The 27286-nt window shown below is 40.9% G+C and overlaps 3 protein-coding genes across 3 annotated transcripts in view; 1 reads left to right on the forward strand and 2 right to left on the reverse strand.

Moving 5' to 3' along the window:
• The window catches only part of ttc3 (tetratricopeptide repeat domain 3), a 36721-nt gene extending 25900 nt beyond the window's left edge, over positions 1 to 10821 (reverse strand). Inside the window, exons 1-11 of the mRNA XM_083926962.1 lie at positions 10713 to 10821; positions 7633 to 7712; positions 7493 to 7538; positions 5298 to 5457; positions 5109 to 5187; positions 4451 to 4504; positions 3984 to 4116; positions 3748 to 3833; positions 1761 to 1855; positions 792 to 854; positions 422 to 476 (exon numbers count right to left, since the gene is read on the reverse strand). Of these exons, the coding sequence (XP_083783088.1) occupies positions 422 to 476; positions 792 to 854; positions 1761 to 1855; positions 3748 to 3833; positions 3984 to 4116; positions 4451 to 4504; positions 5109 to 5187; positions 5298 to 5457; positions 7493 to 7538; positions 7633 to 7701 (840 nt within the window). The 5' untranslated portion in view covers positions 7702 to 7712; positions 10713 to 10821. The remainder of the gene's footprint in view (positions 1 to 421; positions 477 to 791; positions 855 to 1760; positions 1856 to 3747; positions 3834 to 3983; positions 4117 to 4450; positions 4505 to 5108; positions 5188 to 5297; positions 5458 to 7492; positions 7539 to 7632; positions 7713 to 10712) is intronic.
• Positions 10822 to 11503: 682 nt separating this feature from the next.
• On the reverse strand, positions 11504 to 15056 carry LOC310956847 (uncharacterized protein; the record flags this gene model as incomplete). Its single annotated transcript, XM_083927222.1, has 3 exons — positions 11504 to 12025; positions 13141 to 13446; positions 14742 to 15056. The coding sequence occupies 3 exons, from the start codon at positions 15054 to 15056 to the stop codon at positions 11504 to 11506; spliced, it is 1143 nt and encodes a 380-aa protein (XP_083783348.1).
• Positions 15057 to 18201: 3145 nt separating this feature from the next.
• rabgef1 (RAB guanine nucleotide exchange factor (GEF) 1) lies at positions 18202 to 27028 on the forward strand. The gene is made up of 9 exons (XM_083926964.1): positions 18202 to 18249; positions 19867 to 20064; positions 20144 to 20343; positions 21242 to 21408; positions 21557 to 21638; positions 21723 to 21855; positions 23249 to 23340; positions 25148 to 25404; positions 26461 to 27028. Exons 2-9 carry the CDS (start codon positions 19883 to 19885, stop codon positions 26872 to 26874), a joined length of 1527 nt encoding a protein of 508 aa, XP_083783090.1. The 5' UTR covers positions 18202 to 18249; positions 19867 to 19882; the 3' UTR covers positions 26875 to 27028.
• The last annotated feature ends 258 nt before the right edge of the window (positions 27029 to 27286 follow it).

A 27286-nucleotide genomic window follows, 5' to 3' on the forward strand; every position in this document is an offset into this window, starting at 1 on the left:
TTATTTCTAATGTTAACGTGGTTATTTCTAATGTTAACCTGGTTATTTCTAATGTAAACATGGTTATTTCTAATGTTAACATGGTTATTTCTAATGTTAACATGGTTATTTATGCTGTGAAGAGTCTTTTTCTTTCTCCAGTCTTCTGGACTCAAATTAGCCTCATCTTTATGTAGCAGCTAAAATCTGCAGAACCAGGTTTAAACTGAATGAACAGACATAAAACCATCGATTCAATAGCTGTTTTGATATTTCAGTCCGGACCGACCGACCAACATTGCTGCCATCAGAGCCAAGTGTTTGTTTCGAGTCCAGATTGACTTCCACTCAGTTTCTAACGTAATAAAATAGAAACTAAACGCCGTTTTGCACGTCCAACTTCACTACATCGATGTGATCGGATCATTAAAGGGATCATTACCTTTGCCCAGTGTGGTTTAATCAGAGTAGCACGTTTTCCATCATTAACAGCTTTTCTGTAATAAAATAAATAAACAGGAGACGTTAAAGAGCAATTAGACACAAATAACAATATAAAAAAGATCAAACGACACCCGTAACCAGAGTTGTACTCGAACTATTAGTGCAACAACGTCTCAAGCAAAGAAATAAATTAAATACGTATTGATTAAGTTTATAAACCAATGTAAAAGAGTAGTTAGTTAGCAAGTTCATTAGCTCATTAGCTTAGCTCTGTTGCTCACAATTTATTAAGGCGACGTAACATCGAGGAGCAAACGACTTCAATTTAAATTATATTAACAAATGAAAAAGGAGTAAATTGTACTTACAGATATTTCTTACAGCGGATATAGCAAAGGGCTCTGTTGCCATAAATTATGTGGTTGTCGGGGCTGGAAGGAGAACAAACGAATATCAGTTACAAACACATTTAGCTGTTTATTAGTTACACCTGTAGAATCTCAGGGCGCACTCCCACTGTCCTTCTGCACCGCGCTCCGTGCTTTAGGGTCCTTGTCCCCCCCTCCAGGCCCGTTTGTACTCACACTACCTGGGCCTCGGAGAATGCTTCTTGCTGCCTATACGTCATCACGCCGTAACACGTCACACGCATTGATGACGTCATGGCGATGCGTGGCTTTGTTTCCAGATCTTTCCGTAGACCTCTGAGTTTTTGTGCGTCTTGTCGACTGTTTTTGAATCTTTTCATCGACCAAATCTGCAGTAAACACTCCACCTCCGCATCACACCAACGTGAACCTTTCACCGCCATTGTTTGAAATGTCCGCGCATGGTCCCTCCTTTTTTCTACGTCCCAACAGGCGCACAGGAAATGACCTCAGAACCGCCGTAGGCCTCGTGCTCGTACACGTGCGCACGCTCGTGCTCGTACATGTGCAAACGCGCTTTACAAAAGCCCACCTCTCTCAAACGGCCGTGGACGGCCAGCTGGCCGCAGTTATACGCGGAGCGGTTGCACTCACACTGGTCAAACGCACTAGGCTTTAGCCGAAGAACCTGTTTTGGCCCGGCGCAGAAGGACAGTGTGAGTGCGCCCTTAAACGACACAGAAAAAGGTGTTAAATCCGCTCCGTGGTCTTATTTGAGGCTGTATTTTAAGTCGTTTTAGATTAAATTGAGGCGTGTTCTTTAAAGTCTGTTCTCTTTGTGTATTAATTAAATACAGTGTCGACAAAAACAGAGCTTCACAAAAGACACAGTCGTGATATTTTATTGTGTACTGAACGTAACGACGCGGATTAAAAAGGTTTTAAAGATCGTATGAAAATAAAACTTACTAATATTTGATGGCTTTGGAATAAAACTTCACGGCGTCTTCATACTGTTTGTTTTGAAAGTTTTCGTTTCCTCTCTTCTTCATTTCTTCACTTTTCTGGATGAGGAACAAAAACAACAACAAACCAAAGATATTAACACACGTAAAAGACACAAGACACTCAAATATTTAGAATCTTTTCCCCAGCGTCAGACGGCGTGCGCTTCTCGGAAAGTACGTCTTGCCGCAAAGTTCCGTGCTACAACTGAAACGAAGGGCGCGGCGCCTTTGAAAGAAACAATAAGTAAAAAAAACCTCCTCCTCCTCCTTAAAACTTCTCTAATGTGGCAAAACGATGGACGGTCACGTGACACTGTGTCCAATTCTTCCTAAGTTATAGAGCGTTGGCGTACTGTCCCCAAAACAACCACCACGTTGCATAAAGATGACCTATTTTCCCGTTACGCCTTTCTCTGGGAACCGCTTTGGCGCGTTATTTGAGTGATCGGATCACAATGCTTCGCCCAAGACGCATTTTAAAACCAAGTGGAAACAGGCACAGGTGGAAAAGTTGTGAATAAAGGTAAAGTCCCCAAAGCAATTTAAGTAAAAAGGCAACTGGACTTTGTTATTTGTCTAGGAAGATGTTTCACCTCTCATCCAAGAGGCTTCATCAGTTCATGTACGCATCTGACCAGGCTGGGACTGGACCAGGACCAGGCTGGGACTGGACCAGGACCAGGACCAGGACCAGGACCAGGCTGGGACTGGACCAGGACCAGGACCAGGCTGGGACTGGTCCAACTAAGAGCGTGCTCACACTATCCTTTTGGCCGCGGCCAAAACCGTTTTTTCAGCTAAAGTCTAGTACCTTTAAGAAGTGTGAGCGCACCCGCTCCGCGCTCAACTGGGGCCAGCTGGGCCGCCACGGCTTGAAAGAGGTGGGCTTTAGCGGAGCCGTTTGCACATGTACGAGCACGAGCGTGCGCATGTGCACGCGCACGAGCACGAGCCCTACGGCAGTAGCGTTATGTCCGCCTGTTCGGACATGTAAATAGAAGGACGGACCATGCGCGGACATTTAACAACAACAACAATGGTGGTGAAAGGTTCACGTTGGTGTGGTGCGGAGGTGGAGTGTTTACTGCAGATTTGGTCGGATGAAAATATTCAAAAACAGTCGACAAGACGCACAAAAACTCCGAGGTCTATGGAAAGATTTGTAAACAAAGCCACACACGCGATCAATGCGTGTGACGTGTTACGGCGTGATGGCGTATGGACAGCAAGAAGCATCGGCCGAGGCACAGGCAGTGTGAGTACAAACGGGGCTGGGGCGCGGGGGGGAGAGGGAGGGGGGACAAGTACCCTAAAGTCCGGGTCTCGGTCCGGGAGGACAGTGTGATCACGCCCTAACTGGTGTGGAGATCCAGGTATTTAACCTCTCACAAGGCCGATGATGTCTTTTGAACCCTTTGTGCTCCAAGTGCCAACGACCGTCGTTAGAGTGACAGTCGTTGGTGGAAGTTGGTTTGGACTTGGTTAGTGCTCTATTGAGTCTGAACGACAGTCGTCGGAGTCACAGGAGGACATTTGTGAACAGTTGTTCTTTGAGGTTAGATTGTTGAATGAAGGGATGAAAGGGCAGCATTGTAAATTGGAGCTAAGTGAGTCTCAGACCTCCTCCTCTGTTTAGGGATGGTTTCTAGGATGTGGCGCAAAGCAACTGGACTTTCCCCCAATATCTTTGTAATGACAGGATTGTGGGTCATACAGCAGCGGGAATTTCGCCACGTCAACAACGAGTCGTTTCCTCATCCACTGTTCTGCACACAGGAGCGACAGTGAGAGATAAAAAGAGGAAGTAGATCTGCCACGGGAGCAGAGAAGAGCCGCTAGGGGAACAATGATGGGGGGAGGGCCTCAAAAACAGATGCGCTTTACAGAGCCGGCGAAGCTGGACATGGGCCGGAACGTGCCCTGTGTCATCGATGCGTTTTAAGCCTTACCTCTACGTGATAGTCAGTTGGTCGGGCCATTAACGTCTTCATGGTTTTCTCCACATTCGTACCCATTTGCTGAATATACTTGGCATCTGTTTGAAAGAACAAGGAGTGTGCGTTAATCATCAGCATTACACACATCATCTACTAAACTACCTGAGCCATTTAGGTTTTCCTCTTTACTGCAAATGTTTCCTGAATGGCATTGAAAAGACAAATTCCTGGATGGTTGTGCATCTTACACTCTGTGAAGATAAGGTGAAGGGCTTTGAAGAGGACGTTCGGATGTCCCAGTTCTACGATGCGGTCACGGATCCCGTGTTCGCCCGTGTGCTTCAACCAATGAAGCGCTTCGTCCAAAACATCCTCGGAGCACTGCAGGAACATGAGCCGGGTAAGTATTGCAAAAGGAAAACCATTCAACGGTCTCTGTTTACCATTTCATAAGGCTATGACAGCGCATGTTAGTGTCCATTCGACTGTACGATGTTTTTGAGGTTTTGTTTTTGTATTCCTACACATTCACTGTGTTTTAATATTGCATTTGGTGTCTTTTAATTAAAATAAATAAACAAGGTATAAACAAAAAGTGTATTATTTCAAACCAAAAGCGAGAGAAAGAGGTAATTCCTCTGCCATGAAGCAACTTTACTTTTATAGATTAGTTGATGCTCTTGAATGTTATTCACAATCCCTTTTCTGGACTTACCAAGTTAAACATGTTGCTTATACAGACGACATGCCTCGCTAGGTCCCTCTTCACCTGAAACAGAGAACAAACAAGCAGTTTGGCGATAAATCATCATTTGCCCGACTGTCAAACACAATCTGTTAATCTCTCCAGTGCCTAATAATACATGTAACCCCAGATGCACGGTTCCTGCACCTTCTCCGAAGTAAAATTCAAGTACTTTAAGGTGCATTTTCAGTCTTTTCCAGCACCTTAAAACTACACATTTGTATCCAGAACAATCCTCCAACGTAAAGTAAAGGTATAATTGCACTTGTTCATCACATTAAATTAGATGTTATTGTCCTGTAATGAACCAACATGATGTTTGGAGACAGCTTTCTACAAAAGGACGACACATGTGAGGAAAACTAACTCCACAGAAATATAATCACCAACTATTCTGATCATCTGTTCGACATCAAAGTTATTTTTTCATGCAAAAATGTCAGAAAATGTGCAGATCTTCTTTTCTGTGTGTATCATATATGCCAGCATCATGCAACAGAACATTTCAAGCATATAACAGGACATTTTAAGCACTTTATTCTAATTTCAAAACTTGAAAACACCACACTAAAATTCAAGTGTTTGCTGCATTATGATCCCAAAATAAGTAACTACGTAGTCGACTTACGGTCCCGTTCTCCAGGGCTCTGAAGATGGCTTCCACGGTCTCGATCTTGTCCAGGTGTCTCATACTTAGATCCGTACTACTAGAAGGAGACAGTAACAAACTCCGTAAACGTCCAAGCATTGACGATAAGAAGGTTTTATAAATTGAGGTTTACAAAAAATGTGTATTTAGACCCTGATCATGACTTACACCGGGTCAATGAGACCTATGTTTAAAGCCCAGATGACAGTAGAGCTGGGCTGCTCCCGCTGGAGCAGGATGGGAAGCCAGAAGGCACAAACTTGCATTCGCTCCCCAGCTTCTCTTCTGGTATCTTCAGGGATGCGACTCCATCGTTCATAAGTCTCTTCTAAAAAACAAAAAAGCAAAACATGCAGGAAATACACTTAGTTTTTGCCTGAGAGCAGCATCGGGAACAACTTAGGGATGTGCGGTATAAATGGTTTAGACTGTAGGGCGGCAGGATTTTGACTCTACCGTGTAACCGGCAGAGCACCTCTGACGCTACCACACAATGCCTGCTGATCCGGCCCACGGGAGAAGATTCACTGGCCCTTTGAGTAGAAGCCTTGGTGAAAAAGTAATTCATGGCCATAGTGGCCGATGCTGACTGCTGCCCTCTCTCGCATCTCAGTGCAACTGTCTCAGCGGATGTTTGGGAAAATTAGTCAATAAGGGTCAATCAAGAAAGACGAAGAAGCAACAAGATCGGCTTTCTCCGTGTGAGTTTATTCCAAAATCATTTCCTTGCAAGGAAAGCCGCCTTCAAACCCCAGCACGAACGTCTCCCGTCTGCAAGAGCGCCCCCACGGTCAGATTCTGTAGAGTTTAAGGGCGCACTCACACTGTCCTTCCGTACCGTGCCCCAGGACGTTTCGCCGCTAAAGTCTAGTTTGTTTGACCAGTGTGAGTGCAACCATACGGCGCCTAGGCTTGCCTCCCAGATTTGTAAAAGAAACGGCGCATTGCGATGACGTCATCACTGCGTGTGACGTATTACGGCGTGATGACGTATAGGCAGCAAGAAGCATTCACCGAGGCCCAGGTAGTGTGAGTAGCACGGGGCACAGTACGGATGGACAGTGTGAGTGCGCCCTTAAATACAGAAAGTGCAAAACAGCCCAGCGTGCATGACGTGTACAGGGCGCAAGGCCGACTTGTCCTGTGCTTTGAGTCTTGTATCACAGGATAAAGGGAAGTATCTTCACTAGATACACAGGGCTGTACGTTGCATGCAAAGATAGAGAAAACTTCTGCATCAGGAGGAGATAAGGAGTGTGTTTTAAAACCTAAGACATGTTCATTGTAATTCCTGTCACACACGCGTCAAATACAATAGTCTGTATTCACTTAACGTATTATTATCACATTTAATAAGATGTTATTGTCCTGTAATCATCCAACATGATGTTTGGAGACAGCTTTCTACAGAAGGACGGCAAATGTGAGGAAAACTAACTCAACAGAAATATAATCCCCAACTATTCTGATCATCAGTTCAACATCAAAGTGATTTTTTCATGCAAAAATGTCACAAAATGTTGTTTTTAGCCTTAAAATGTGCAGATTTTATTTTCTCTGTTTTATATCATGTATGACATCATCATATAAACTTACATTTCAAGCACTTTATCTGAAAATCAAAGCACTTTTCAAACCTTGGAAGCACACCACACTAAAAAAGTAAGTGTTTTCAAGGGTTGGCCGCACCCGTAAGGACCCTGTCTAATGCCAGGTGTGAACTGACGTACTTAGAGGACGCATGTTAATGCCGGGTCTCAGGGCCTGAGGGGGTACACGTCTGTAGTAACACTGATATGAAAATTGTCTTAAGTACCTACGGCAATAAAAAAAGACCAAACGGGATTGGCGATTGAACGAGTTGAGGTGCGACTCCCTGCTGGGTTGGGCTCTCCTCACAAAAGCACGCTAGACAAAAGTCTGCAATTCAGATCAAAGACTTGTCTCAACAGAGGGCTGTGACAGTGATGCGGTGACTCAAAAGTGCAGCATGCACGCAACGCAGAACCAAGCGCTCCGCCCAGAAACGTGTGACTTTCCCCGCCTCATTAGGACGAGCGCCAAGTGAAACAACGGAGCTGCCTCCAGGTTCCCATCAGCTACAACAGAGAAAGATGTGTGTACGAAAGGAGGGCGCTGTGTCGGCATCGCCCCACCTTAGTGAATATAAAACACACCCAACATGTTTCTCCACTTTTCACCATTTAAATTCTTGCTCCGAAAGATGCAATGTTGGTTATTCTGTCAAAACGTGGTGAAATACCAACGTAAGAGGAGATAAATACCATCCAAGCCCAGTGGTTTATACAATAACGTGGTCACACATCGTGGTGCTGGGTATGAATATAAATAAAGATCCTTACCTGATGGACGGAGGGCAATCGTCGAATTGTTTTGGGACAAAAGTCGCTGTGTGGAACAAAAAAACACAATTTATCAGTGACATTTATACAGAAAACAATCAGAATAATGCTCTAAATTTGATTATTGGTTAAAAACTCACAGCGCTCATTCGATGTGTGATGCTTCCCCACTCAAAGTCCAAGTCAGAATCAGAGTCCGAGTCCGACATTTTGCACAAATCTGTAAGAAAGTGTGTGTTAAAACAAATCTGTGAAACATGCTGCAGGGGATTAGATTTAAATGTCGCAGGCTGCCGATTTTAATTTGTTTTACTTTATGAAAATCAACAAAGAGAGACTCTTTCCTGTAATCTACTTCAGCAAATATCACAATGTGTGTTTTTTTTTATTGCTGTTAAAGTTCAATTATCAGACAGTAAAAGCAGACGTGACAGGGAGTTCACTGTGTCAGATTATCAAAGAAGCAGGTTTCAGATCTCTAAAAGTTAGTGACGACCTGAAGAGTGAAAAGCACATTCTCTAATCTGTCACAATTTAATCAGCATCAGACAAACGTCAGGAACAATGACAATCAATCCATCAATTACAATCATTTTTGTTGTATAAGTGTACAGCTAGACCTGTTTCAGCTTATTCGCAGAGCTGAAATTTGTGTGTCTATTAATGAAATCGCTAGAAAATCAACCTCTGTTTAGCATTTACCTATTTAACTGATTAGAGACAGAGCGCTATCATCGGCCGATATTTGCGTCGCCCCTCTCCTACCTCGCACCGCATGTTTGTGGAGACCCTGGTGCTAAACCACTCGCAGACGACCTGATTCTGGGTCAGGGTTTCGTGCGTAGCAGAGCAGCTCCCTCGCTGCGATCTATTGAAAGTCATCCCTCGTCTACCCCGATCTAACACGCCAGAGGCCGTTCACCTTTTTAACACCTTATCCCACCATTTTAAAGATATTTGAACCCATTTATGCCATTTTTAAAATTCTATTTTAGTGTTTTATTTGCTCAATAATGTCCACTTTTACCAGACGGTTGCTCGACGCTTCAGTTCCTCTATTATTTTTTGTCTATTTTGATGTATGTACTCCTGTTTTATAGATATATATATATGAAGAGCTCTTTTCCAAAACGAGATAAAATCCAAATTTTAAAACAATGAGTGTGTCATGCCACTTTGCTGTAAACAGAACCTTTTCACTGCTTCATCAGTGTTTCTGCCACATCTCTATATTTCACTGTTTAAAATGGTCTCAAGATGCAGTTCCTTTCCAAACTGCGACCAGCGCCAAACCTTTTTTTAGCCTAAATGCCATACGTCCTCTCGACCAATCAGAATTCAGTGAGCGTTCTATGCGATCCAACATGGCGGCGCTCTGAAGCGGGAGAGTTTTTTGTCTTGTCCGTCCGTTCAACATGTTCAGACTGAGCCATGAACCATTTTGACAAGATAAATTCAATATTAACCAAATGTGTGGGTCTGGGTAAAAAATGTAATTTTCCTGAAAACTATTAAAATGGATTTATAGCGTTTTGGAAAAGAGCTCCTCATATATAAATACACACGTTTTACTATTGCCATTTACTAAAGTAGACAATTGTAACATTATGCCTGAGGTATTAATGAACATCTGTATGCTTTTCTTTTACTTATATAAAATCTGTAATTTACTGAACCATGCTTCACAGTCACACCGATGACTGGACAATTTAGAAATCTGGCTCAAACATTTGAAAAATCTAACGACAAAAACAAAAGGTCCTTATAAAACAATTTATTTGCTGCATTTTAAATCACGCCAACATTAATTATATTCACTTTTATCTTGTGAGAGAGTGAAAGTGTCACATCAAAAACCCGTACATCTCTGTAACATGTAAGAAAAGTAACGTTTATATTGAATGTTTTCAGTAAAAACCCAAAGTAAATACCGAAACATGACTGGACATGTTTGTGTGTTTGGGATGACTGGAGCAAAGAGGGAAGGCGTGTTAACGTAATGACGCAGTGACACGTCACGAGTCATCGTATTGTTACATTTTCATCTTTAAAGTCAGAAATTAGAGAATTACACCTCAAGCTTTTACACAACATCTATCCTACTAATGCAGACGTATCCACATGTTCTGACATTGGTGAAAACCGTTCCTCCTGTTAAAAGATAAAGAAAGTATCATCCATTTATTTTACAAGCGTCCATTTTTTATGACCTTCTGGAAAGATCTGGAAAGTTTCCTTTTGGCTAAAACTACAGTTAGGTATAACTTTGATGAGAAACTTATTATGTTTGGCTCCTGCTCTCACAATAATACATTTAACATACTTAGCCTCTTCATATTACAGGTAAACTCCATAAACATAAAGTCTAAATGTCCAAGGCAAACGTCACCTTCATTCACATTATTTTTTTATTGAATTAATCTATAAAGAGTCTGTAATGTGTTGAATCCAACAAAAAAGGTTTATCAGCTATTTAATTTTATTCAAAGCACATTCAGTGAACTTGTCTGCCCTTTATAACACGCCCTATATATTTAAATTAGTATTTATTTATTTGAATTTCCTTTTAAAAATGTATTTATTTATTAGAACTATTGATTTATTTACTTATTTTTTTGTCGTTTCCATACTTCTTATATCATTTATCTACTATATAGTATTTATTTAAATGTTTTGATAATGTCCTATTGTTTTTTGTTCCTTTTGTCAATTGTTTACACTATTTAATGATAAATAAAGTTTAATAATAATTATAATAATAATAAAAATGTAATTTAAAACAGTAAACAAATCAGAAGAGATACATTATTGGTCGACTATTTTCCCTTAATGATTAATAATTAAAAATAATAATAATTTTAAATGTTTTTTCAGCAATAACACACGTATATCTCAGGAGTGACGTCATCCAGCTAACGCCACTCCCTGATTGGTTGTTATGATGTTAGCATGTTTAGCCTGTTAGCTCACCTACGTCGCATTGTTAAATCTTGCGTTAAAGCGCAAAGTTGCGAACTAGTTACGTAAAAATATGAAGTCACAACAAAAGCAGCGTTATTGCGTATTTGTAACATGACGTGGCTTTAGTTTAACAGCGTTTAATTCACGCTACTACACTTTTTAATTTCAGCGCGACGCGAGCATCAGACACTCGAGCACAGTTTAAACAGATAAAACTACAAACGCAGGTGAAAGTTCCGTGTTTGGTAACAGCTCTTACCTGGAGACAACTATTGTTCAAACACCAGCCGCTGCTCCGGGCTCGTCCTGTTCATATTAGTGTGCGGAAGTTAGAAGTGGTCACGCAGCGCCGCGTGTCATCAGCTCGCACCAAAGGAAGGGGGCGGTTTAAAAAAACTACGATTTCTTCTTCTTCTAATGTATTTCCGGTTTTCACGCAACGATTTCCGCCCCCATTGGCCAGTGACTTCCGGTTTGTGTGTTTTTTTAATTTTGATTTATTGATTCGTTCTTTCTTACATTATATATATATATGTATTGATAATTCAAATCTATAAAATAATTCTAAAAAATGTAAAAATAATAATAATTATAAGCATTTTTATGTATCTTCACATTTATTTGTTGATTTATTTCTGTACATATTAATTAATATATTACATATATTACAATTAAATACAAAATCATCAGAAAAAGTAATTTATATTTAGAAAATAAATAAAATATCTTTATTCTCATTGGACAAGTAAAAAAAGATTAATATATATATATCGGAAAATAAATCTATACAGAAGCAAATTAAGAAGAATAGATTAATGTGAAAACAAATTAATTATTATAATTATTTACAAATTTATTCTTGTTTTATTTTTCTACATTTATTTCCTCATTCCTCCACAGATTTATACTCTTTACGGCACTCTTACGACTAGTTTAATTTACATCTAAACATCAGATTTAATAATCTCTTTATGAGTAAATCCGTAAAGTAACTGAAGCAGTCAAACGTGGAGGAGCAGAAGTATAAAAAGACACTTTTTAATTAAATGTCTAATTAGTCTTGAGCTCAAAGTGCTGCCTCTGTGAGAGCAGGCGGTAGAAGAGGTTCTCCGGGTACAGGAAGAAGTTTCGGTTCCTCTCCAGGTCCTGAGCGTCCATAATCCGAGTCACCAGAGCTTGTTGTATGGCCGGGGACTCACACAGGTGATGCTGCACGCCGTGACTCACGTTCCTCAACGGCTCGATGACCAACAGACCCTGAAGGTGCTCCTCGAGTGTCCTCATGCCCTCCGGCCCTGCAGAGGCCTCGCCGCTTCTGTTGGACGCATTGAGCCCAAAGGTCGTTTTATTGGACGCCTCGGTACCAGTGGAGTTGATATGATTTCTTAAGCGGGTCGTGTTGGTTCTGCTGAATGGGTTGGCGGTCCTGGTTCTGGGTGTTTGGGGCCCCGGAGTCTCCTGGATGTTTCTGTGCAGATAGGCCGTGTAACCCTGAACCAGGCGAGTCAACGCCGTCTTGTAAGACAGACGCAGCGACTCGGCCGACCCCACGGGCACCGAGTGCAGACGAACCTGTCGGAACAAGATCACATCGGATCATCTCACGGTTTGAACCCGGTGCCGACAAAGAGTCTGTTCTTTCTGTGGAGAGGTGGCGAGGTCGAGTGCTATTGAGTCTGTGAACATAGATGTATTCAGAGACAACTGGCCCCCGGGCATAGACCTGTCAGAGGCCCCCCCCCCCCACCCCGTCTGCAGAGGAACAAGAAACTCAAATCTGAAGAGTCGACTTTTAGTTGTTTTGTGGTTTCGATTGTTTGGTTTCTATGTGCTCGTCCATTTTTGCTTGTTTTGTACGCCTTTGTCAGTGTTTTGCTCTTTTTTGTGTGGTGGTTTTGCATCTATTTTTAATAATTTTGCATCTTTTGTGGTGGTTTTGCATCTATTTTTAATAATTTTGCATCTATTTTTAGTCATTTTGCATCTTTTTGTGGTGGTTTTGCATCAATTTTTTAATAATTTTGCATCTTTTTGTGTTGGTTTTGCATCTATTTTTAGTCATTTTACATCTTTTTGTGGTGGTTTTGCATCTGTTTTTAGTCATTTTACATCTTTTTGTGTTGGTTTTGCATCTATTTTTTTAACATTTTTCATCTTTTTGTGGTGGTTTTGCATCTATTTTTAGTCATTTTGCATCTTTTTGTGGTGGTTTTGCGTCTGTTTTTAATAATTTTGCATCTTTTGTGGTGGTTTTGCATCTATTTTTAGTCATTTTGCATCTTTTTGTGGTGGTTTTGCATCTATTTTTAGTCATTTTAAGCTGGAAAGATTGTAGCCGACCTCTTCCATGTTTGGACGCAAACTTTTTGTGCACATTCTGCACAAAACTGTACACCCCTCCAATTCTACAACAGCTCTGCTCCATTTATATTTATGGTGATTTTTCTGTTTTTCTTGACTGCTGCAGTAGTAGTTTGCTTTATCTTTGATTTCCTCTTCTGTTTACACCAAACACCTTGTGTGTGTGAAACCCTACATGGCAATAAACTGGATTCTGATTGACAAGGAAGAAGAATGCATTGATATTGATGAACAGTGATCAGAGGAAAAGTTATTTACAGAGTTATTTACATATTTATGCTGAAGTAGAAATAAAAACATGCACTCCTTAGTTAGTCTGTGCTGACCTGATGAATCCGCAGGTGTAGGTGAAACGCAGCTCCTGCCAACCACTGCTGCATGGACACTGAACTCATCCTCTTCTTCGTGGTCATCCTCTCAAAGTGGTCAATCAGCTCCAGCTTCAGCCAGTTGTCGTGGAGCTCGGTGGTCTCGCCCATCTTCTCCGGGTCGTTGGCGACGCCGGGGAGCAGGCGGAGGTAGCTGTGGATGATCCGGCCGACTCTTGAGGAACTGCTGATGCCAAAAATCCTCTGGGCCTGCTGGGATCTCTGAGCTGGGGACCCCTCCTCTGTGGAGCCCTGCGCTCGGACCTGGAGGGGTGACAGAACATCTGGCACATCTGGAGTTTCAGTTCTGCTTTAGCTTCATGTTTGCGGTGATTTCAATGGTGTCAAATCACCTAAACTGTACCAGTGTGATGGATTTATAAGTTTCTCTCCATAAAAAAAAATATTAAGAAGGAAAATGCAACAGAAATACGAGGAAATCTTACTTACTACAAACAAATAGCATCAACATTTACTTAAAGGCCTGACAGTAAAAGGAATGGCCCATTTTATAATTATATATATTATTGTGTTATAATTAGTGTTCAGTTATAGTGTTCATCACTTTAATGTTGCAGCTGGTAAAGGTGTATCTCATTTGAATTACTTTATATACTGCTGGGGAACGTAATCTACAATAATACGCCATCATTTATTATTTATGTTGTATTAATCATCTGAATCTAAAGTAACTAAAGCCAGACATTTATATTAAATCTTTGAGAGGGCTGGAATGTAACTAAGTACATTTACTGTAAGAACAACTTTGAGTCTTTTCTTTCGGGCCACTTTATTCTTCTAGTACATCTCTGAGGGAAAAAATTGTACTTTTTATTGATGACTCTAAAAAAAATCGCCCGTAGGTGTGAAAGGTTGTCTGTCTCTGTTCGTCTCTATGTGTCCTGTGATAGACTGGCGTCCTGTCCAGGGTGGACCCCGCCTCACGTCCGATGTCAGCTGGGATCGGCTCCAGCACCCCCCGCGACCGCGACAGGGACAAGCGGCTGAAGATGAATGAATGAATGAATGAATGAATCTGACAACCTTCATTACTACAGTGGTTACTTCAAAAGTGAAGCCATGTGCAGCTTTTCCTTTGCAACTGTTTGAGTTCTAAAACATTTGTTTTTAGATATTTCTGCATTGAGTACTTTTATTTTACTTTAAGTACATTTTGCTGATAATACTACTTCAATGCAGGACTTCTAATTTGTGTTAGTAGTACTTTTACAACCTTAACTTAAGTATTAGATCTGAATACTTCCTCCACTACACTTGATAAAACATCAATGTCTGCACATTTGATGATTAAAAGGATGATTTTACCTAAAACCTCATATGTCAACTGGGCGGTGACACTAGAGGAAAAGTCGGGAGGTCCTCAAAGTCAGTGGGGATCATCCTCTGGGTAACATGAATATTCGCACCAAATTTCATCCCAATCCAAACGATAATTCTCAAGATATTAAACTGGAAACTAAATCCTGTCGGAGGTTGTTCTGAGCTCTTTGAACCCTGCAGAGAGGACAGAGTTTGATACCGATGTAAAACAAACCTACGTGTTGAGCAACCTGGTCAAAAAGCACAGACAGAGCCAGAGCAACGACCCCGACTCCTCCACAGGTGACCCTGCGGCTGCCTCCCAGCTCTTCAGTCAAGCCGAGCCTGAACGCAGCCTGCTGCTCCCCGCTCATGCTCCGCCGTAGGAAGGCGTACTGATGCTGCAGAGCGGCCGACGAGTCCAGCGAGAGGAAGGTGGTGAGGACGGGATCCAAGGAGATGTCGGGGACGATGCCGGAGTCTCGAGCCACAGAGAACAGCTCCTGGACGGTGGCTGCAGAGGGAAGACACAAAGTGCGACCCGTCAGGATCATGGCTGCATCTGTCTGTCGAAACAGTGTCTGCTCCTTATCTGTGTTTCTGAACCGCTTTGTGTTTATTTGCCCGGGTCAGAAAGACGTCATCAGCCGCCAAGCAAAGCTCTCGTCAACATAAACACAAATGCACAATCTGCTCCAATGAAACAAGGTTTAGACAAACATGCAGAGGTGCAAGAAGTATTCGGGTCCTTTACTGATTTGAAACGACTAATGCAAAGTGAAAACCGTCCACTACAAGTTCATGTCCTGCATCCAAGTCCTTGCCTAAGTAACAGTGTGTATCATCAGCTAAATGTAAAGTCGTGATTGTGCAGTGAAATGTTCTTTTTCTTGATTAAATGTATTTAGTTACGGCATCTACAGCAGTGAAATGTGGGGGCTCGTCCGAGGCCGTAACACATGAAACATTAGATACAGTGAAAAACAGGGAACATTTCACTTCACTAAGACTTTTACTTTAGTACTTTCACTCAGTGGAGTGCACAGACTTTTTTAAGGGCAGGGGCAAAAAAGGAAAAAAGAGGGCATTTAGTGCTTCATCCCCACTGAAGAGGGCACACGTTTGGGCCCCTAGAGGCCACTTTAGCGCTTGTTTTGGCCCCTAGAGTGCACTTTAGCACACATTTTGGCCCCTAGAGTGCACTTTAGCACACCTTTTGGCTCCTTGAGTGCACTTTAGCACATGTTTTGGCTCCTTGAGTGCACTTTAGCACACGTTTTGGCCCCTAGCGTGCACTTTGGCACACATTTTGGTCCCTAGAGGGCACTTAAGCACACATTTTGGCCCCTAGAGTGCACTGTAGCATACGTTTTGGCTCCTAGAGGGCACTCAAGCGCACGTTTTGGCTCCTAGAGGGCACTTTAGAACACGTTTTAACTTCCAGAGGGCACTTTAGCGTACATCTTGGCTCCTAGTGTGCACTTTAGCACATGTTTTGGCTCCTAGAGAGCACTTTAGCACACATTTTTCCACCATTGCCCCCCGTGCACACCACTGCTTTCACTACATTTTACTGATGTACATGCTGTAAATATTAAGGTTATTAATGTCTGTGGTGTCAATCTCATGCGTGTCGTGCAGCGTGAAGCTTGTTAATTAATAACCTCCTGTTTCAGATTCAGCTGATAAATAAAACTGCAGCTCTGTTTGTAATCAGATTGTTGATTGTTGAAGACTCGACCGCTGAACATTAACCTTAATGTCAATAAGCAGCCAGATCAGTGTGAGGGGCAGATTTACAGGGACATGCACACACATTTTTTAAAAAGACCTTAAATAAGAGCAAAAACCACCAGATCCCTGTGTTTCTACAGAACACACACTCAGTGTAATGGTCGGGTTATGGTGCCTGTAAAGCTGCAGAATATCAGCTATCTCAGTAATGTGACGATATTTTGGGGTTGGATATTTGTGCTGCTTTCACACATTTACACAATAAGATTTCTGATAAATAACCTTTGGCTATAATAACTAAGTAAAGGCAAATAATGCAACATTTAGAACAGTCACTTTCTGTCATGCAGCCTTTAAAACCGGGAAAAGACTCAGGTCATAATAATAAAATTATTTTTTATAATAATAAAATCTAATACGATATCTTTTCGCATGTCTCTGTAAATCATAAATAAGTCATAGAGTGTGGTCTTTACCTGCTCTGTAAAGTGTCCTGAGATAACTTTTGTTATGATTTGGCACTGAAATAAAATTGAATTGAATTGAATTATTTATTTATTCATTTATTTAAGCATTTATTCTTGTATTTATGCATTTATTTATTCCTGTATATATTTATACATTTACTTATGCATGTATTTATGTATTCATACATTTATTTATTTATTCATTTATTTCAGCATTTAACTATTTATTCATTTATTTATACATTCATTTATTCCTGTATATATTTATACATTTATCCATGCATTTATGTATTTATTTATGCATTTATTTATTCCTGTGTTTATTCTTGTTTATATCTATGCATTTATTTATGCATTGTTTATTTTATTTATTCATTCATTCTTTTATTTATGCATTTACTTCTGCATCTTTTTATGTAAATATAGATTTATTTATCTATTCATTTATTTCCGCATTTATCTATTTTTTCCTTTATGTTTATATTTACACATTTACTTATTCCTGTATTTATTTATACATTCACAGTTCCATGCAGCCTTTAAAACCGTGAAAAGACAAGACTCGGGTCATAATAACGTTTCTAAAATCTAATACGATATCTTTCCTCATATCTAATAATGTATGACTATTCTTTTATGCTATCTATTTATTATTGTAATTATTCATTTATGCATTTATGCATGTACAAACGGGGGAATTGTTGGGTCTCTGTAAATCATAAATAAGTGTGGTCTTTACCTACTCTGTGAAGGGGCCTGAGATACCTTTTGTTATGATTTGGCACTGTAAATAAAATTGGATTGAATTGAATTTTTTATTTATTCATTTATTTAAGCATTTATTCCTGTATTTATGCATTTATTTATTACTCTATATATGTATGCATTTGTTTATTTATGCATTTATTTATTTTATTTATTCATTCATTCATTTATTTATGCTTTTATTTATTTTATTTATTCATTCATTCATTTATTTATGCTTTTATTTATTTTATTTATTCATTCATTCATTTATTTATGCTTTTATTTATTTTATTTATTCATTCATTCATTTATTTATGCTTTTATTTATTTTATTTATTCATTCATTCATTTATTTATGCATTTATTTATTCCTGTATTCATTTATTAATTTATTTATGCTTTATTAATTGAGACTTAAGTCATGTTCAGTCCTCCAAATGATTAAAAAAGACCGTAATCATTAAAAATGTCTGACTTTTCGCTCTTCACTCTGCGCATGTCCGTTGAGCCATGACGTCACGTACCCATCCTTTTTCTAACCACTCCTTATAATGCGGAAGTAAACAGATTTGTGACCTTTTCAAAAACAAATAGAGGTTAAAAACAAAACAAACAACCAAAACAAACAAACAACCCTGTAGGTTTGAAAGTCTGATGATAAAATAAAAAAAACGTTTATGAGATAAAGTGTAAACCTGTGTGACGTCACTGTCCCCGCCTTCTCACGCGGTCTCTCAGAACGGAAGTGGAGAGGAGGTCTGCTGCTCGCGCCCCTGCTCCATGAAAACACAAGAATAAGGTGAGAAATGCAGCTGTACGTGACGCGACGTGTTCAAATACACACTTAAAGTTCATATTTCATAAGATAATAAATTATTCTGGGTCATAAATACTGAAAAACTGCAGCGTTTAAAGGTCCGGGACCGACAGACGGGCGAGACGTTAGCTCCCGTGTTATTATTATTATTATTATTATTATTATTACAAGGTTATTACAAAGCAGCAAGCACTCAGAAATACTCTGATTATATAGAGTTATAGTGCATGTTTTATTACATGTATTATATTAATACATGTTATTATTGATGCATTCATGTTTAACACTTTAATGATGCAGCTGCTAGAGGTGGAGCTCATTTTAATTCATGATTTATCTTTATTTATTTTGTATTAATAATCTGGATCTAAAGTAACTAAAGATATAAACTGCTGAGTCTCTTTATCTACTATAATAACTCATAATTTACCCTTATTTATTTTGTATTAATAAGCTGGATCTAAAGTAACTAAAGATATAAACTGCTGGGTAATTTTATCTACAGTTATACAGCATGATTTACCCTTATTTATTTTGTATTAATAAACTGCATTAAAAACAACTAAAAATATTTATATTGCTGGGAAACTATCTACAATAATACATCATAATTATCTTTATTTTGCATTAATAATCTGAATCTCAAGTAAATAAAGATATAAACTGCTGAGTCTCTTTATCTACTATAATAACTCATAATTTATCTTTATTTATTTTGCATTAATAAACTGGATCTAAAGTAACTAAAGATATACACTGCTGGGTAATATATATATATATATATATATATATATTACCCAGCAGTGTATATCTTTAGTTATATATATATATATATATATATATATATATATATATAAGATACTGTATATCATAATGTAGTAGTTGATTATATTTTGTATTTCTAATATGAATCTCTTCAGTAAATAATGTGCAGTAACAAAAAAACTGTAGTGAAGTCGAAGTTTAAATAGTTTATAAAGTGGAAATATTTCCTTCTGCAGTAAAGTAGTCCCTCTAAAGTGAAGGCCTACTTATGCACAGTACCTTTCACCACTGATAAATAATTTGATTGTTTGCAAATAAATGTTGTGCAAATAAAACTAAAATAAAATATGTTTTGTTATAAACTAAACTCCTCAAAGTTTATACCAGTGCAGCCGAATCAATAAAAAAATCAGTCAATAGACAGAAAATTCATGTATAAGACTAATTTGATGTTTTTTTCTTTGAAAAATGTTAATAATTGTAATTTATTATTAATAATGTTGAGGTTTGACTGTTGTTTTGATGAAGCAAATATAGTTTTTACACTATTTTTTACAAACAAATCAATCAATTAATGTAGAAAATAATGAGAATAATCATTAGTTACTAGTTGAAAATGAGCTGCACCTCCTGCTTTGACATTAATGCATGAGTAATAACAATCTCATGATTTAATATGTAATAGTTTAACAGTCCCAGGGGACATATTAGTACTTTTACTGCAGTAAAGGCTCTGGATATTTTGTCTAAAGTGTAATAATTTAATCATAAATAGACTTAAGTGCATGCAAACGCACACTGATAAATTAGACTGAATGATTTTTCACTTTCCAGGTCGTCCAGCAGCATCATGAGTCAGCGGACGGAGCGACGGGGAGGCATACACGTGGACCAATCGGATCTGCTGTGCAAAAAGGGATGCGGTTACTACGGCAACGCGGCGTGGCAGGGCCTGTGCTCCAAGTGCTGGAGGGAGGAGTACCAGCGGGTGCGTCAGAAACAGATCCAGGACGACTGGGCCCTGGCAGAGAAGTAAGAGACCTTCCCACTGCAGCACAGTGAGTTCTCCTCCGCAGTCTCCCACTGATGATGGTGTTGTCCTCGGCTCCAGGTTGCAGCGGGAGGAGGAGGCGGCGTACGCCAGCAGTCACGGAGCGCAGTCCCAGTCGGCGGCGCCGCAGCCGCAGCCGGGGCACGCCTCTCTGGGACCCTTCTCCAAGTTTGAGGAGAAGAAGACCAACGAGAAGACGCGGAAAGTGACCACGGTTAAGAAGTTCTTCAGCCCCTCGTCACGCACCGCGCCCAAGAAAGGTACGCCGTTCAAAACGACTCGCCGTTCAAGTTCCAGTCTGTTATTTTCTCCGAGTGGTTTGTTTTTTCGTGCTCACAGCTTCGTGCTTTGGTTAGACGGAAATATTCAAAGGCAAGTTTATGAGTGCAGCACCTTTCAGTACACTGAACATTAAAAGCCTCGGAAAGAAACACATAAAATGACATTTAAATAAAGAAATGATAAAACAAAAACATGGAATTGACGCAATGACACAGCATAAAAGAAAAGACTATAAAGTTAATGCAATGTGGTTATATGTAGGGTCCTCACCGCACTAACTTGGGGTCTTCCTCCGGTCGAGACATTGGTTCAATCCCCAGCTCCCCTGGTCCGCATGTCGAAGTGTCCTTGGGCAAGACACTGACCGCTGAATTTCTCCCTGTGCTGCGCATGGCAGTGTAAATGTGGTGTGAATGGTTAGATTAGATGGTCTGTAGATGTCCACTGCCATCAGTGTGAATGTCTGTGTGAATGTGACAAGTGTGAAAGTGCCTTCAGTGGTCAGAAGACTAGGAGCGCACTAACACTGTCTGTCCGCACCGTGCCCCGTGCTTTAGGGTACTTGTCCCCCCTTTACAAAAGCCCACCTCTCCCAAACGGTACGTTACCGGCAAGCGTGACGCAACTAGGCGCGGTACGGTTGCACTCACACTGGTCAAACAAACTAGACTTTACCCGTGAAAGGTGCTGGGGCGCGGTACGGATGGACAGTGTGAGTGCGCCCTAGAAAGTAAAGAAGTACAAGTCCATTTACGATGTACAGTAACCTGAGAAGACACCAAAGCTCACCCCTTAACAGGTCAATTCTGGTTTGTTTAATGTCTCAAAACCTGGAGTTTGGTAAAAGAACCGCAGTCTTCTTGTCTTCCTCATCAGAAACCCAAGAGGGCAAGTCACCGAGTCCGTCCATCAGCCGCCACGCCAGCTTCGAGACGGACCAGGTGTCCAAGGACTTTGTGGACTTCTTGAAGAACCTCCAGAAGCCCGGCCGCGAGATCCACAAGCAGTGCAGAGCGTTCATCGTGAACATGTCGAGCAAGAAGGTCTGATTATACCTCCTCCTCCTCCTCCTCCTCCTCCTCCTCCTCCTCCTCCTCCTCCTCCTCCTCCTCCTCCTCCTCCTCCTCATCATCATCATCATCATCATAATAATGTGCAAAATTAAAGTGTTGAGTTCTGCTGTGTCGTCAGGATCTGGGTGCTGACGAGCTGTCGGAGTGCGTTCAGGATTTCTACCAGAACTTGGCCGACCGCTTGATGAGTCACTTCAAAGGTCGGTTCAGAGATCGCCGCGGTAACGTGCAAACATTAATAAGTTGGCACTGAATTTAGAGCGTGTGGCGTCTTTGTTCTCCAGGCTCTTCAGAGTCCGTGGAGCAGGTGATGGACCAGGTGGAAAAGTACATCATGACGCGTCTGTATAAGAGCGTGTTCTGTCCAGAGACCACTGACGACGAGAAGAAGGACTTGGCCACGCAGAGACGCATACGGTGGGTCTCTATCATCAGAATAACAATAATAATAATAATAATACAATAACAATAATTATGGGGGACGGAAGATGCCAAATCAACAAATAACTTGATAAATAATAAACATTAATGCCATTAAATGTATAAAAAATAATATAAAATGTGACATAAATGGATATTTGTGTCTATTTAATTTGCTTTAATTGAAAGAATATAACAAGAAAATACAGAAATAAATCTGAAAATGCAAAAGCAGAATACATGACATTAAATTAAAAATTAATACATTTAAAATACATTTAGAATATATAAAGATACATGCATGAATAAAGAATTAAATAATAATAATAGGTAAATAAATAATTAAAAACAGAAAAATCAATTTATGTAACATTTTAGCAGGTTTTTTAAATGAATGCTTAACTTTATTTTCTACATTATGTTTGGTGCATTTAATGCCTTTTAATGTATTTATTGGTTCATTTTCTAAAAATATTTATTTGGTGTCTGAATGATACTTTTAAAATAATAAAAATGATTTTAAAAATTAATACATTTAAAATAAATTCAGAATATATAAGAATTAATGCTTGAATAATTAAATAGGGAAGTAAATAAAGAGATTTAAATAGTTAAATAAATAAACGAATTAAAGAGAGAAATATCTATATTTTTATATATAATATAAATAAATATATATATATAATATATATATATGTATAAAATATGTCACATTTAAGCAGTTTTTTAATTAATGCCTCCATTTATTTTCTACCTTATTTTTGGTGCATTTAATGCCTTATAAATTATTTATTAGGTCATTTTAAAATATATATATATTTAGTGTCTGAATGATACTTTTAAAATGATAAAAATTAAATTCAAAATTAATACATTTAAAATAAATTCAGAATATATTAAAATATATGCTTAAATAATTAAATAGGTAAATAAATAAGCTAATTAAAAACAGAAATATTTATATATATAATATATGTGTCACATTGAAGGATTTTTTTAAATGAATGCCTACATTTATTTTCTACGTTATTTTTCGGGCAATTAATGCCTTATAAATTATTTCAAAATAAATATTTTTTTAGGTGTTTTATTAGGAGTTTTTAATCACAGTAGTTCTAATTGAAGGACTTGCATCGCCAACATTTGTGTTTTGATGAGCGTTCGCTGGTTTTATTGTAACGTTTAGTGGAAGCGTCGCTGCACAACTGTCGTCTTTATTCTCCAGCAGTCTGTTGGACAACACGCAGCGGACATTCAGAGCCGCGTTCATGTTTTCTGTGAATGCACAGTGGCATCTGCTGACCGCATGCGTCACTCAGAGGGGAATAAATGTGTGTCATCTGCAAAAAAACGAATTTTGAGGCTGACTGCACGGCGTGTGTTTCTGCAGGGCGTTACACTGGGTCACCATCCAGATGCTCTGCGTGTCTTTTGATGAAGAAATCCCCGAAGTCTCTGAGAACGTCGTCAAAGCAATAACAGGTCAGAGTGTGATGCGTGTGATTCTGTGTGCGTACGCGGAGAACAGACGATCAAACCGCTTCATTATTATCTGTTGTCACGTCACTTCCAGTCACACACGGTCTCGCTCAAGGGTGCAGGTTTTGTTTCAACACTCAGGGGGGCACGTTGCAACCGGGGGGCAGGTGTCAAACACTTCACTTCCTGCATACTTGTGATTTTTCTATGCAGCAATTATTGCGTAAGTGTTTCAGGGTGTTTTTTTAGGAATCAAGTTCATCTCAACAGCAAATCGGAAGCGATAGATGCGAAATAAGCAGCGCGATTACATACAAAGTCAATCTACAGACACGATTTCAAGACGTGTTGGACATCGTGTCCAACGCCTCCAACGTGCGGGTTGAATATATCAAACTTTTCAGCCGAATCGTGTGCCGCTGCGGCGCGTCAGCCAATCAGAAGGGAGGAGGGGGTGAGAAGCACTTGAGGAGACGTATCTCGGACTTCCACAACAGGCACAACGCAGCAACGGTGGTTAACTCGGCCGTGGTTGATGAGAAAAAGGAAACAGCGGCTGAACAAATGTTTATAAAGGCGGGTTTGCATCATCGTGTGGATGACGCAATGGGCACGTTTGGCACGATGGTCCAAATATGATCAAGCAACGGTATTCGCTTTTCTTGTGGTTTCCTCGCATCTAACGCACCCGGTCTGAACGCAGCACCAGAGAATGGGGGGAAAAAATCATCCTGCAGGAACTTTCACAGTAGGACAATTGTGCGTTTAGACCACAGACCTGGAAACACAGCCGAAGCTGCTGAAACAGGAACGTTTGGCGTGCGCTGCAGGTTAAGATGGTATGGTCCACTATAGGGGGGTCTGACACCATTGTGAAACCAATATTTACAGGTTGGAAGGATATAAACATGGTTTGTGACTCTACCTCGTTTGGGGATTGGGTTGTCTTTCATATTTTTTGAGAGGGACAAATCTACTTCTTCTAAATATCGGGGGCGTACTTGTCCCCTGCGTCCGTCCCCCCTATGGTCTCACTGAGCAACAGACTTTGAACAACAACCCACATCAGCTCTCCTTCTAAAGTCCCCTTCTTATCTAAACCTACAGACACGAACACAAGTCTTATCCTGCACCTTAACCTGCTGAACATTCACCTGGGAAAGTGCAGCACATGAAACAGTGTCTTGCCCGAGGACACTTCGACATGTGGACCGGGGAAGGTGGGGATCGAACCGTCAATCTTTCGAATGGAGTACGACCCACTCTGCCACTGAGCCACAGTAATTAACAATGAACAGCCCAAAGCGGATAGAGAACACAAGCATAAGAAAGAGAGAGACACGATACCACGTAAATGCGAAAACGGTCTGGCACCGAATAAGAGCCACATCCGGCTATTTATCCAGTGGGCGCTGATGAGGTGATGAGCCACAGCTGGGCGGGACCACGCCTTTGAATTTCCCCATTGCGGGAGGAATAAAGGACTTCTTCTTCTTCTCTTCTTCTTCTTTTTCCAGCTCCGACAGACAAACACAAAGGAAAGACACAAGCAGGAGAAACAGACAGAGGGAGACAAACTCACACAAAAGGAAGAGGGAGGGGCCTGACACATTTTCTATCGTAGAGGACGAATAAAAACGGTTCATATTTGCATCTGAGCAGCTGGAACCAGTGGACTTTTGTTAATTTTGCTGGAAAAAAAAGACATAAACAGTGAATCCATTATAAAGAAGAGTTCATACTAAAAGGTTTTTGTCCAGAAGAGGCTGATGACGCGCGTATATGACTTTGTATCTTTGTCTTTTTCCAGATATCATCGAGATGGACTCGAAGAGGGTTCCCCGGGACAAACTCAGGTGCATCACGAGCTGCAGTAAAAACATCTTCAGCGCCATCAGGACCACCAAGAACGAGCCGGCCTCAGCCGACGACTTCCTCCCCGCGCTCATCTACATCGTGCTCAAAGCTAACCCTCCGCGACTTCAGTCCAACATCCAGTACATCACCCGCTTCTGTAACCCCAGCAGGCTGATGACCGGAGAGGACGGATACTTTTTCACCAACCTGGTCAGTGTGTTTGTTTGCTCGCAATAAAACCTGCACCACGCCAATACAGTCCTCATGAATCTGAGTTTTAGAGTGTTTTAAATCTTAATGGATTATACCTAAAGATGTCTTTTTTCAAGAATATTAGATGTCATAAAAAAATACTTTCAAGACTTGAAGTTCGGCAATTAACCTTTGTTGCTTTCTACACTTTTCATTCATTCATCAAACAAGACATAACATGTTTAATTAGAGACCTGCCGCTTATTCAGCTGTAATGGAAACGCCTCAAACTAAGGGCGCACTCCCACTGTCCGTCCGTCCCGTGCCCCGTGCTTTAGGGTCCTTGTCCCCCCCTCCAGACCCGTTTGTACTCACACTACCTGGGCCTCGGAGAATGCTTCTTGCTGCCTATACGTCATCACGCCGTAACACGTCACACGCATTGATGACGTCATGGCGATGCGTGGCTTTGTTTCCAGATCTTTCCGTAGACCTCTGAGTTTTTGTGCGTCTCTTTCGACTGTTTTTGAATCTTTTCATCGACCAAATCTGCAGTAAACACTCCACCTCCGCATCACACCAACGTGAACCTTTCACCGCCATTGTTTGAAATGTCCGCGCATGGTCCCTCCTTCTTTTTTCTACGTCCCAACAGGTGCACATAAATGACCTCAGAACCGCCGTAGGCTTCATGCTCGTACACGTGCGCAAGCTCGTGCTCGTACATGTGCAAACGTGGTTTACAAAAGCCCACCTCTCCCCAACCGCCCTTGGACGGCAAGTGGACCGCAGCTAGGCGTGGTACGGTTGCACTCACACTGGTCAAACGAACTAGACTTTAGCCGTGGAACCTGTTTGGGCACGGTACGGATGGACAGTGTGAGTGCGCCCTTAGAGCTGATTTCTTTATATTATGACGATCTTCTCATGTAACTCTCCAGCAAAGAGCAAATACTGTACAACCCATTGCTTTAATAATAATAATTATAATAATAATAATAATAATAATAATAAAGTATTGCTGTGTTAGCACTTGTGGTCTGTTTCAGTTGTCTCCTGTGTTTTGTTTTTTAGTGCTGTGCAGCCGCCTTCATCGAGAAGCTGGACGCCCAGTCTCTAAATCTTTCCCCGGAGGAGTTTGAGCGCTACATGTCCGGCCAAGCCTCGCCGCGATGCAACAGCTCAGAGGGCGACTGGACCGGCGCAGACCCGCCACCAACCCCAACCAACCCCGTCCTGGCTCAGCTCAACCACAACCTGGAGGCGCTGTCGGGCCTCAGCAGCCGGCAGGAGGCGCTGATGGAGGCCGCTCAGAGCCTGCAGGCCGACCTCCTCTCCTGGCCCGGGAGCGTGCAGCGGGAGGTGCACGGCATCCTGGAGAAATACCCTCTGGAGGTCGTGTCCCGCACCGTTTCTGCCATCGATGACAACAACGTGGACAATGACAACCTGCCGCCCCCCCTTACGCCCCAGGTGTTTGCTGGGTAGTGGAGTCTACGGAGAAAAAGCACTCCACATACACGACGACGGTACTCCTGCTTTGACAAAGTCAGCTTTTACATCCAACACTCATTAATCACCTGAATGGTTCGGACCTTAAACTCCCGGTCACACCAGTATTTATTATTTCATAAAAGGGATATTTAGGCAGCTAAATCACTGGGCGCATTAACCTGCACGAGTTCTGCGACACGGTGGATAGTGGTTAGCACTGTCGCCTCACAGCAAGAAGGTTACAGGTTCGCATCCCGGCCTGGGCCCTTCTGTGTGGAGTTTGCATGTTCTCCCCGTGTCTGCGTGGGTTTTCTCCGGGTTCTCCGGTTTCCTCCCACAGTCCAAAGACGTGCAGGTGTTCGGTTCATTGATGACTCTAAATCACCCGTAGGTGTGAATGGTTGTC

The sequence above is a fragment of the Echiichthys vipera genome, assembly GCF_963691815.1.
Source record: "Echiichthys vipera genome assembly, chromosome: 14".
In the NCBI taxonomy this organism is placed as follows: Eukaryota; Metazoa; Chordata; class Actinopteri; order Perciformes; family Trachinidae; genus Echiichthys; species Echiichthys vipera.

Coding starts and splice junctions, on each gene's coding strand:
- rabgef1 (XM_083926964.1), top strand. CDS start 19,883: ATGAGTCAGCGGACGGAGCGACGGGGAGGCATACACGTGGACCAATCG. Junction 21,856..23,248: donor GCCACGCAGAGACGCATACG/GTGGGTCTCTAT, acceptor GTGTTTCTGCAG/GGCGTTACACTGGGTCACCA. Junction 25,405..26,460: donor GATACTTTTTCACCAACCTG/GTCAGTGTGTTT, acceptor TTTGTTTTTTAG/TGCTGTGCAGCCGCCTTCAT.